General features: G+C 37.2%; 1 protein-coding gene across 5 annotated transcripts in view; it reads right to left on the minus strand.

Annotated features, from left to right (window-relative positions):
* MAP3K4 (mitogen-activated protein kinase kinase kinase 4) overlaps nt 1–12,371 on the minus strand; it is a 121,613-nt gene that overhangs the window by 78,029 nt on the left and 31,213 nt on the right. For all 5 annotated transcript variants that reach the window (XR_005201721.1, XM_017537984.2, XM_017537968.2 and 2 more), the window contains exon 2: nt 6,150–6,340. Coding sequence is in view for 4 of the 5 variants with exons in the window: in XM_017537984.2 (XP_017393473.1) it covers nt 6,150–6,340 (191 nt within the window). In the remaining variant the exon portion in view is untranslated. The remainder of the gene's footprint in view (nt 1–6,149; nt 6,341–12,371) is intronic.

The following is a 12,371-nucleotide window of genomic DNA, read 5'->3' on the forward strand; positions in this document are numbered from 1 at the left end:
ACAGACTCCATTTGCAAATCTGATGAAAACTATGGACTCCTCACAAAAATGCACACATGCATATAATAAAATCTGCATTCAGTTTTAGTGGACCCACAATCCTCACGATTGCAATATAAAGTAATAGGGCTTTGATAACTTTAAATTTCTGTGATTCCTCACATTCTGTAAATAGTTGCATTCAATTAAATACTGTGATTCAAGTGAGACATTTCTGAAGCTGTATATATATCTGTATGTGTATAGGTTACATACATACCATAAAAATGTCTATATATATCATACTTATATGTACCTTCATATTTCCAGTAAATTTCATATTGGCTTTATGCATTCAACCACAATCCCCAACTATATTCTCCTCAGTAAAGATAAATATAAAATGAGAAATAGGCAAATTTAAACAGCTAAACTGGCAGATATTTTAAATATTAATAATATAGAAAATACAAAGAAACAGGTATTCATACATTGTTGGTAGGAGTATCAAAATGAATAGTCCTTTTGCAGAATGACATGCACAATATCTACCAAATTTAAACACACAGACCATTCAATGTGCAGTTCCACCACTAGGTATCTCATCTATAAAAATACTCCATCTATGAGTAAAGATACATGAATGAACAAAGATGCTCCCCGTAACAGCATTTTTTGTTTGCAAATATAGAAACTGGCTATAAGGAACATGGTTACAATTATCAAAACAGTACCTTAGTTTAAATGTGCTCACACAGAACAATGGCCTCCACCCATCACTAAGTAGAAAAGAGCAGTTATACATTGGACGTTCGAATTCAACTGACTTTGTATAATTCTGTAATACCGTACTATGCTGTGCGCCTCTCTTATCCTTACAAAACTGAGCTTATTAGTATGCAGGTACTCTTCTTAGTACCAATGTTTTATCTCTAATTCCTTTTGTCTATAATTTACCGTTCTAACATGTCATTGATAATGATCTGCAGGAAATTAGCACTATTATAATTCCATCGAATAATTTCAATGAGTCAATTTTCTAATCACATGTATGCACCACAATTCGAGCTACCAATTTTCTCAAGATCTGAATTTACAATTATAAAAAATAAACACGACATTAGGAGCTACTCTGAGCCTATAGCAGTAATAACATTTCAAGAACTATACTCATCTAATCAGTTCATGACCATGGCTACCATAGCTAAAAAACCAGTATTACTGGTTAATATTTCTTCCTCTAAATAGTGCCCTCAGTTACCTTTCTGAGTCCTTATATTCCTTCAGGGATGCACTTGATGTTTTTTTTTGTTTTGCATTTTTGCAGGTTAGGGGCTAGACTAAGCAAAGACAGTATGACTGACCAGATTCTAATTTCCCAAAGCTTTACAGTGAATGCACGTAGGAGTTAATCTCAACTCCTACAACAAAGTAACCAACAAATCCCACCTGGTACTGCTGCCTTGAGCAGTCCCCTCCCACAGTGAATTTTGGCCAGCCTCATGTACTAAGAGAACACAGCAGAAGTGAGGCTGCATGACCGCTCAAGCTAAGGCCTAAAGAGCCTTGCAATTTCCACCTTGTCTCTCAAAACACTTGCTCTGAGGAAAGACAGCTGCCATGTGGGAAACCCAGTTACCCAGGAACCACCTCAGGCTAGCCATGTGGAAGGTCACATGGAAAGAAAACTGCCAGCTAGCCATCAGCTGTTCCTGACCTCTCAGCCCAAGTGCTAGACATGCACGTGTGTGAACGAGCCACTGTGGACGTTTCAGATCCAGCAGACTCCGTGAGGACAAAAAGGAGGGCTCAGACTTAGGGCCGCAGCCAAGCCAGGATGTTTCCAGCCAACTGAGCTGTTCCAGCCAAGGCACCAGACATCCTGGGACAGGGATGACCTGTGCCCCGCCTACACACCTGAACCACAGAATCATGAGCAATAAAATAACTGCTCTTTCATGCCACTAAGTTTCGTGGAGGTTTGTTACACAACAATAATCTGAAAAATGCAAATGTTATTGGTGACTGTTTAAAAGATGAGTCCAACTTTGACTGCAGTTCTAAAGTTAATAGTATGACTCCAGAGAGCCTTTGCCTGTTGCAGTGAGAAAGAAATAATGTACCAGTTCACATTTCCTTGGACAGCTTTTAAAATAAATTTGACCAATCTAATTAATTCTAAAAAGCTCCTCAAAATACTGAGGGGGCCAATATATTATTATGAGTCACATGCTAGTTTGAAATACTGGTCTGGTCTTCCTGACTCAGCCTTGAGGTCATAGCACAAATGTCGCTTGTTCCAGGAGTCTTCCCAACCCCAGGTCTTCTCAATACAGCCTCCTGTGTGCATCCAGAGGAGCCTGTCCTGTCGGTCATTTGTGTACTCCCTACTTGACCTGGTACTAGGTCTTATTCATCTTCCAAAACAGCACATGCAGACGGAGTCACTCAAATGCTGGCTGAATGGAAAGAATGGAGGAGAAAAGGAAAGAACAGAGGGAGGAAAGGAAAAAAGGGAATGAGGAGAGAAAGTGAGAAAGGTAGAAGAAAGAAAAGAGAGGAAGATTTGAAAGGAAGGATGGAAGGAAGGAAAGACAGGCAACAGCAAAAATAACAAAAAACTATACTAGCAGCATATGTAATGAGATAAGGCAAAGGACTAAGGAGATATACAAGGAAATGTGTAGTCCAGGCAGGACAGGGCAGGAACAGTAGCTACGTGACTTGAGACAACCATTTAATCTAAGACTCAGGGTCCTAAAAATGGGAACACCATTTAATAAGGATATGTAAACAATATAGTTATTTAATTTTGCTTTAAGATTTAAGGTAAGAAAAACAGTAGTAAGTGTTGGGAAGAAATCCTGAGTTTACAGCTGGGTGCGGTGGCTCACACCTGCAATCCCAGCACTTTGGGAGGCTGAGGTGAGATCACCTGAGGTCAGGAGTTCGAGACCAGCCTGACCAACATGGCAAAACCCCGTCTCTACTAAACATACAAAACATACAAAATGAGCCGGGCATGGTGATGCACGTTTGTAATCCCATACTCAGGAGGCTGAGGCAGGAGGATCGCTTGAACCCAGGAGGTGGAGGTTGCAGTGAGCCAAGATCATGCCATGGCACTCCAGCCTGGGCAAAAAGAGCAAAACTCCATCTCCAAAAAGAAAATAATAATAATGGTAGCTAATACTGAATACATAATCCTCATGAACTATAAGGCAGGTGATTTTACAGCTAAAGAAAATCAGATATGGAGGCTGAATACGCAGAAGGTGGCAGAACCAGGACTGGAGTCCAGGTGATCCAGCAACCAAATTTCTGCTTTTGTCCAGCATGCTGTGTTGCAACAGTCTGAGAACAAATAAATTCTCAAGGACTCCTATACCAACCACAACACATCACAACACTAAAACATTAAAATGGCCCACTTGTCTACTTGTCTACCACTGGCATCTCATTTCCACCTTGTCTTGGTATTCATCAACAAGAATGTTGGCAAGAAATAATTCGCCAGCTGCCATGCATATGAAGCCACTTTCTGACACACATGTGACTGAGACATTTAAAACTAAAAGCCATAAAACTTCTCTGAGCCAGTTTCCTCAACTGTAAAGTAAGTACAGGTTTAAAGTCCTTTATCTGAAATGCCTGGGACCAGAAGCCTTTCGAATTTTGGAATATTTGCATTATACTTTCCTAGTAAGCACCACAAATCCGAAAATCTGAAGTCCAAAATGCTCCAATTAGCATTTCCTTGAAACATCATGTCTGTATTCAAAAGGTCTCGGACTTTGGAGCACTGTGGATTAGGGATACTCAATTTGTATTATATAAGACCTATACCTCACTGGGTTATTACAATATTTAGAAGATAATTCTTTTGAGGTGCTAATAAGCACAGTGCTTAACCCAGAGTAAGCACCCAGTAGCTGCTGGTAGTAAATGTGAAGAAGCTGCTACAAATGATATAGTAGCCATTTAATTAAAAGTACAGGTTATTCCGTGACAAAAGTTCATAAAACATTAAATTTAAAAAGCCACTATAAAATAGTAAAGGTAGTACAACAACATAAACATATATAGCAAAAAGCTATGGAGTCTACAGTCAGGCTTTTACAGGCGGTAAAAGAAGCTACTAAAAGAAGCTACTTTTTTGGGTTTAATGAGTGATTTTTATTTTTTTGTATTTTCTGAATTTCCTACAACAAACACATAATCTTTTGCAGTAAGAAAAAGAGTAAGTTATTAAGGATTTTGGTGTCCTGGGTCTGCTATCGGATAAGCTATAAATCCAAAGGTCTGTGAGCATTAGCTTCTTCATCTGAAAAATGGCATGAGCTTGAGCAAATGGTCTCTGAGGCTCCTTCTAGCTCTAAAATTCTATAATTTTATAAAATAATTTAAAAAATTATGGAGGAAAAGGGGCAATCCCTTCCCTTACCTCCATTTCTCACATAGCCCAGCAGGACAGCAGAACCTCAACAAACATCTAATGACTAGCTGTCTGACTGATCAGTGAAAGACAGTAAAGTCAACTCAAACACTGCCTTCAGATAAGTGACACCCCTGTTGCTTGTACTGGGAAAGTTCAAACTGAGTACCGCGAGAACTAGTGGTACAAATAGTCCTGACACTATCTCAAGCCTTCTGAACTTAAAGCAGTTGCTTTGAAACCCTGTGCCTCAGTTTCTCAATCTATAAAATGGGGAAACTGGGTTCTCAACTCATGTTCTAAAATAGTACAAACCAACAAGAAAAAGCAGGTGTACTACTGGCATCTTCTTACTTTACTACCGCAAAGCAAATATTTATTAACTAATATTGATTCAGTAGATGCTACTTCACTGACTCCTACCATAGATAAAAAATGTCTATTAGGCATTTGAGAAATTTCTTTCAGGAAATGCACAAGGAATGATTTTCAAGATGACAAACTGTAATGGGAAAGGGTAAGCACAGCCCACAGGTTAAAAAATTATCACAAGTCAAGTTTTATAAGAAGTGTCTTATGTGGAAAAATTATTTGTGGGAAAGATTCTTTCCTGTTCGGGAACTTCTCCTGGATAAGATCTCACTCAAGCAAATCAACACAATGAAACCCACTTATCTTGCCCTCCTTCTTTCTTGAGGAAGGGCTCCAACAGGGATGCAAAGTAAAGATGCCACTAATCGTCATCAAAGCTCAATATACCGAAGAAATCTACAGAAAGAGGAAGCAGAACAAAGAGAAAGGATGAACACAGACTACAGAAAGGGAGAGGTAGAAGTGAGCGTGAGGTCAACAGGGAGAAATTTCTCAGACAAGATGAAGAATAAAATTTGCATCTCAGGCAGTAGTAGCTGAATAAATTTCTGGAATATATGGCATTTATTTTAGGACAAGTGGTTTGCTAAGATTACAAGAAGATTCTAAAACCACAAGGTTCCAGGAAGAAAATTCTAAAACCACAAGTTCCAGGCCACCACGCAGGGCACAAAGACGCAGCAGAGCAGTATCATTCAATTCACCTACCTCAAAGAAAGAACAGTTACGTCTCACTAAGAGAAGGTTAGGGGAAAAAAGCACAAAACTCTCAGCTTCTAACAGAACAATATGTGGACTTTACAATCCTAAATAAAGAGAAAAGTAGAAAGCAGGTTCTGTCATCGTTGTTAGGTATGAGGTACCATCTAGTCACTGTGCTGAGAGTGAAACAGAGAGCCCCACATACTAAAGGAAGCACCCTGGGGCACCAGCAGAGAGCAGAATCCAGGGTAAGACAGCCTGGCTCTGTCTCTCCCCACCTCCCCAGTACACTACTTCTGGGCACAGAGAATCTCGAAACTTCAGCCTAGGAGACTAAAAGAACAGAAGGCCATGTATCCCAGGTAACCAGTAGCCATCTTGGATTAGTACACTGAGAAACACTTGCCCTTTTTCATATCTTCAAATGCCTCATACTGCTGACTTCAGCCATTACTCAGCACAAACTCTGGAAAACTATGTGTGTCTCTTTTATTACCACTAACGGTAATAATTAAAAAAAAAAAAAAAGAAAAAACAGAACTTAACAGGGGCATTAAAATCATATTAAAAGTAAAAGAAAATGCTATTATCTTATTGTAGAAAGAATCAATCAAGTGCCACACCCCCTCATGTACACTTTTTTTTAAAGTACAAGACTCACCTTTCAAATTAGACCGACTAGCTGGCCTCCCCACATTATTCCTCTGGTGCTTGGTTGACATGCGTTTCATCTGTCGAGGTGTGCTGGGGGGAGAGGTGCCATAAAGATTCTCTGTATTTGTTTCATCGCAGAAGTCCTCTGGATCAGATTCAGGACTCTTGCAAGCTGAATCTCCCAATGTACACTCTTGCCTATGAAAGACAGTACATTAAAAAAAATATTGAGTAACACAGTAAGTGAATTCAAATTTATAATTTTTAAAATAATTCTTTGTAAAACTTTTGTATGTAAACATCTCTTCAGCACTGTGCTCCTCCTCTATTTTTACCTGTGAAAACTCAAAAGAAGAACTTTTCTTTTGCTTGAAGAGAGTAATGACTGTGATTGCCGCTGCTCTTACCATGAACAACAAGGAGAACCACAAGGGTGGAGCAGATATGCTTTCTGTTTCTCTTGTTTATAGAGCTCTTTCTAACACAATGAAATATAAAACTAAAAACTTACGCCTTAAGGAAAAAACAGCAAAGGAGAAGATACAAATCAGACAGAACTAAAAATGTACTTCTGTGCTAGCTACTGACAGCTTAACTGATGAGTGGGCAAGTTCATTCCTGCTCTGAACTTCAGTGCCTCACTTCTTTCTCTCTTTGAAGCACACAGAAAACAATGTATAGGAGCACTTTGCTATGATCCACACAGCAAAACAAGAAGTACTGAGAAACTATGGCAGGTCCATTTTCTAAGTTCTCTGATAAAAATTACAGCACAGACATTATGTATGTACTTAATACCAATGAACCACATGAAAATGATTAAAACATTAAATTTTGTCTTATGTATATTTTAACACAATAAAAAATTGGGAAGAAAAGGAACCACAGTGCAGAGCTCAAGCAAGGTGCAGGAGAGAAGGACGCTGTAAAAGAGAAAAAAGGAAATTGTTTCTTTTCACCTTCAAAATGCAATTTCTCATTAATTTGTTCTCTAAAACACTGCCTGCCAATTCTCTATCCCTAGCCAACTTCTCAAATAATATCACTATTTTGACAAAGTTCTATTTCTGCAAAGCTAACAAAATAAAATTTAATGATACAAATTGAGAGCAAACACAATTTTTAAAACGTGAACCAGAAAGAATCAATATGACATTCTTTCCAAATATGTACCATCACAGTCTACCTCACTCTGAAAATTTCTAAAATATACTTTCTGGCTGAGTGCGGTGGCTCATGCCTGCAATCCCAGCACTTTGGGAGGACGAGGTGGGTGGATCACCTGAGGTCAGGAGTTTGAGACCAGCTGGCCAACATGGTGAAAGGCCATCTCTTTTTTTTTTTTTAAAAAAAAAAAAAAAAAAAAAGGTTTCTATTTTACAAACGTAACTCCAAATTATATACAGTATATAATCCATTTCTTCTTGACAATTTATATCTTGACATAAAATCAAAGCGATTTCAAAGTCATGAGGGAAACAGAAAAGCCACTTTAAAATGTAGGATGCCAGTACTATTGAATTAGATTGACAAAACTTCAGAAAAGAAAGTATCTTTTGAAAAATAAAAATGTTGCAGAATTATAAAACTTTATTGTACTGAAATCTATAAAAAAAAATCCCTAACAGGTAAAAAAAACTGATTTTTTAAATAACTGCATTTTTAAACACCACTGTAGACACTTACGAGAATACATACGTGTTCCTAAACATATGTACACACAAGACATAGAAGTTAAATTCCCTGAAAGCTAACTTTAAACTATGCGCAAATGTAGAAATACATTTTAAATGTACCTGTCTATTCCCTTAAACTAAATTTCTTATTTAAGTCTCATAATATCACACAACAAAGAGTAAACTTACAGATTACTTGAAATTTCTTACACGCACTTCTTATATGCTCACTGTGTAACAGCTGATTTGACTGATTAAAGAACATGGCTATAAATGCCAAAATCATGTATTTGTTTTCCATGTGTTGCAGTGGTTAATAATATTGTTTGGAATATAAACAGCATAGGCTTGGTGGTGTAGTAGACCCCGTTTAAATCCTAGCTGTACTGTCTACTAGCTGGGCAGACCTTGGACAAATTTTATCTCTACAATGCATAGTTACAAAATAAAGATAACTTAGACTTATAAATACTTACTTCTATGAGGCTTAAACCCAGTAATGTATACTTAACCAAAGAGTCAGAATATAGTAAGTGTTCACTAAATAACTGACACTACTCATCTCACAGGCCTTGGAAGTTCCTGTGCTCACTGAAAGAACCTGAGTTCTTGCTCATCTGCTTCACCCTAAGAGAGCAGCTCACCTAGGAGTTCAGCATGGTATAGGCCTGGAAACAATTTTAACATTTTAAACATCTTCTGAATTCTTTCAAACTCAGTATTATAAGGCTTCTGTTTTCATTTAATTTCTTCACTAATATACTTAAAGGAAATACTAAGACTGTATTTTATTACTTTTGAATCTCCAGGGGTGTCCAGTACAGTCCTCTCAAACATTCAGTGCTTTTCACAATAATGCACTTGACACACTACAGTGGTAACTGCCAGGAAACTATAGCACAAATGTTTAGTCAGTTAAATACATCAAAGTGAGACAGCAGGGAATACCAGGATAAACAGAAAAATGAAGTCAGATATGAAATAGCAAAACCTCATTCAAAACGCATCCTTTGTGGTGAGGAGGAGTGTGAACTCAGAAGCTTGGGCCACATCTCAGCTGTCCTGGGTGGGTGAAGCATCCATTATTGAATTTGTCTAAGACTATTAATAAAGACTAATCATTTCGAATTTTAAAGGTCTACATTCTAAAATATTTCAGGAAATTCGGTTGTAAAGGCTTGTTAAAAAAATTAAAATGATAGCAATAAAGGGCTGTACAAAATATAAGATGGTCTGTTTTGCTAGTACTATGTGGATGATGAATTAATGCAATGCAGAGTGAAAGTGGAGGAGAACTTTTCTGAAGAGGGACTGACAATACCAAACTTCAGTGATCTAAATGGCAAGCCCCCCAAACTGAGGAGAGTCATAATTCAAAAAGACAAGCAGAGCTGATTTTTAAATAAATAAATAAATAAGTACCTTTGTGGGATCTACATACCATGGAAATTGAGCCCTGTGCTTTAGCAGATAAAGAGAGTCTAAGAAAGCACATAAAATAAAATGGTTAACTTTAAGGAAGACTTTAAATTGGGGACACAGAAGAATAGTTATTTATATTATGCTATCCTCCAACTGTGGAAAAACTACTTCTCTACACATGGAAAAATTTATTTGGCTGTACTCTCAAAGTATAAGAATAAATCCTTATAATAATTCTATAGAAGCTAACAATCCCGTTTTCCAATCTGCATCTATTACAAAACAAAAAGTCATCTGTCTTACCTTTATACATTCACACAGATGCAATAAACAACTACTGACTTCAAGGTATTTCTAAATTATCTAATTACTCTAATAGTAATTAGACTTAAAAATCACTCTGAAATGAAGATGAATACTGTCATAAACAATATATTAAAATAAGACAAAACAGTATATTTCATCCCTCCTTACTCATTAAAAATCAAAGAAAATGAGTTAGGAAAATGTCATATGGTACTACCAGCCACTATACTTATACTTCATAATTAAAATTAATAATTTCTTGGGTTTTACTTAACACAGTCAATATGGTATTCTCACTTGTTGGAAAAGATACTAGTTTACATTCCATCCAAGCAACTTAGTAACATCTACATGTCAGAACAAAATCCAACATTATTTAAAGAAACTTTCTTTTAAAAAGAGTCTAGCACTTAATAAAATTCATGGCCGGCTGGTCGCAGTGCTCACGCCTGTAATCCCAGCACTTTGGGAGGCTGAAGCCGGCAGATCACAAGGTCAAGAGATTGAGACCACCCTGGCCAACATGGTGAAACCCCCATCTCTACTAAAAATACAAAAATTAGCTGGGCGTGGTACCGTGCACCTGTCTATAGTCCCAGCTGCTCGGGAGGTTGAGGCAGGAGAATTGCTTGACGCCAGGAGGCGGAAGTTGTGGCGAGCCGAGATTGTGCTACTGCACTCCAGCCTAGCAACAGAGCAAGACTCAAAAGTAAAAGAAAAACAATTTCGCAAGGTTTTCCATCCCATCAAAACATCACCAGCCAGGTGCAATGGCTCATATCTGCAATCCCAACACCTGGGGAGGCTGAAGTGGAAAAAGGAGTTCAAGGCAAGCCTGGCCAACATGGCATGTTGCAAAACATGGCAACATGGCGAAACCCATCTCTACAAAAAAATACAAAAATTATCCAGGCATGGTGGCATGCGCCTGTGGCTCCAATTACTTAAGGAGAATGAGGCAAGAGATCACTTGAGCGTGCACCACTACACTCCAGCCTGGGTGACAGAGCAAGACCTTGTCTCAAGCAAACAAAAAAAACACCAAAGAAAAAAATACATGACCCAAACCAGGAGAAAAACCAAAAGAAACAGACCAGAAATGACTCAAGTAGACGTTATAAATATATATATATATTTTAAAAAATCTGAAAATATGTGGACATTATAAATATGAAATAAAACTGAAATATATCTGAAAAATACTCTGTGGGTTTAACAGCAGATCAGACACAGCAGAAGAAAAAAACAGTGAACTTGAAGACATGGCAACAGAAACTATGGAAAATGAATCAGAGAGAAAAAGATTAAGAGAAATAAAAAAAAACAGTGCCCTGTGTGACAATATCAAGTAGTCTAACCATGTGTTATTGGAGTCCAAAACTAGAAAAGGGAGGTGAAAAAAAAATCTCTGAAGAAAATTTTTCAAATCTGGGGAAAACCATAAGCTCACAGATCCAATGAACTCCAAGCAAAAGAACTATAATGAAAACTCCCAGTCTGTTGTTATGCATGTCATAACCAAACTGCTGAAAACCAATGATGCAGAGAAAAATATTAAAAGCAGCCAGAGAAAAACAACTTAGTTTGAGAGGCTTAGCTTAGAAGTAATATAGAATAGGAGGGAAAGAAATCAAGCAAACTTTTATTCTTTTTTCTTTTAAAAACACCACTTACACACAAAATCTAGAAAAATACTAGTGGTAAGTTCAAAAGAATGTGCATCATTTCAATTAACTAACCATAAGCATTCAAAACCTCATTTTGTAATCATTCATGTGAGATGAGCTAATGTGGTCAGTTGACCAGTTCAGAGTGTTTACATGGATACCAATGATTTGGGATGAGGAAAGTAGTACAAGACATCAGCTACCCTGAAACAGCTGTCTTACTTGTGTTTAATAACATACAAATGTGAAATGTCTTTCTGGTATTAAACTTCTGACAGTCACGTAAAACAACATTTCACTCTTTTACCATAAAACGCTGCTAAAGTACTACTCACTTTACACTACAATCTGGTCTAGGCAAAGTACGTCTTGAACGCAACCCAAGGGAGTTTGGTATAGGTTTTAAAGGAAAAATGTGTGAAACAAAACAAAAATCCAAGTTACTTGGGGTTAAATAGTTCTGCTCTGACATATTAGGTAAACCACAATGGTGCCTGAAATAGCTCATCTGTAAAATGATGAAGTTGGATTAGATGAGTCTGAAAACATCTGTGGTCCTGCAAAAGCACCCCCGAAACACTTCATTTAGCGACATCCTTCAAAATAAAAAAAAAAAAAAGGATATTTTAACCATTTGTGAAGTCTAATATTCATCTGTGTGAAGTTCTCTCATCCACCTCCACATTAACCTATTCTCTATTAGGTAATTAGTATTAGGGAGATTTCTGCTACAGGGGGACAGATGAGGGACACAGGCAGAAGGGACAGATTTTCTAGGTTTCTTTTTTCTTTACACAATTTGTATAGTTTCCTTGGCCTGTAGTATAAATCAGAGGGAACTAAGCTCAGTTTGAGGTTGTATGTTTGGTTCATATTACAAGAGCCAATTTATTAATAAGTTAGTTCTCCATATTACAAGAGTCAGTTTATTAATAAGTTAGTTATGTTCATCATCAACCTATAGTTGAACATTTATCAGCTAACTGCCAGGTGAATGGTCAAATCCAACATGTATTATCTAACTTTTGCACTGATTCAGAGCATAGGGTCTTTACAAACCTAATTCTTGGTTATTTTTCAAGATAGACATGTAGACTTCTTTGCTTTTTAATGAAAATTCTTTTTAAAACAAGCATAGATTTAAAAAAAAAAAAAAAA

The sequence above is a fragment of the Cebus imitator genome, unplaced genomic scaffold (assembly GCF_001604975.1).
Source record: "Cebus imitator isolate Cc_AM_T3 unplaced genomic scaffold, Cebus_imitator-1.0 Scaffold6, whole genome shotgun sequence".
In the NCBI taxonomy this organism is placed as follows: domain Eukaryota; kingdom Metazoa; phylum Chordata; class Mammalia; order Primates; family Cebidae; genus Cebus; species Cebus imitator.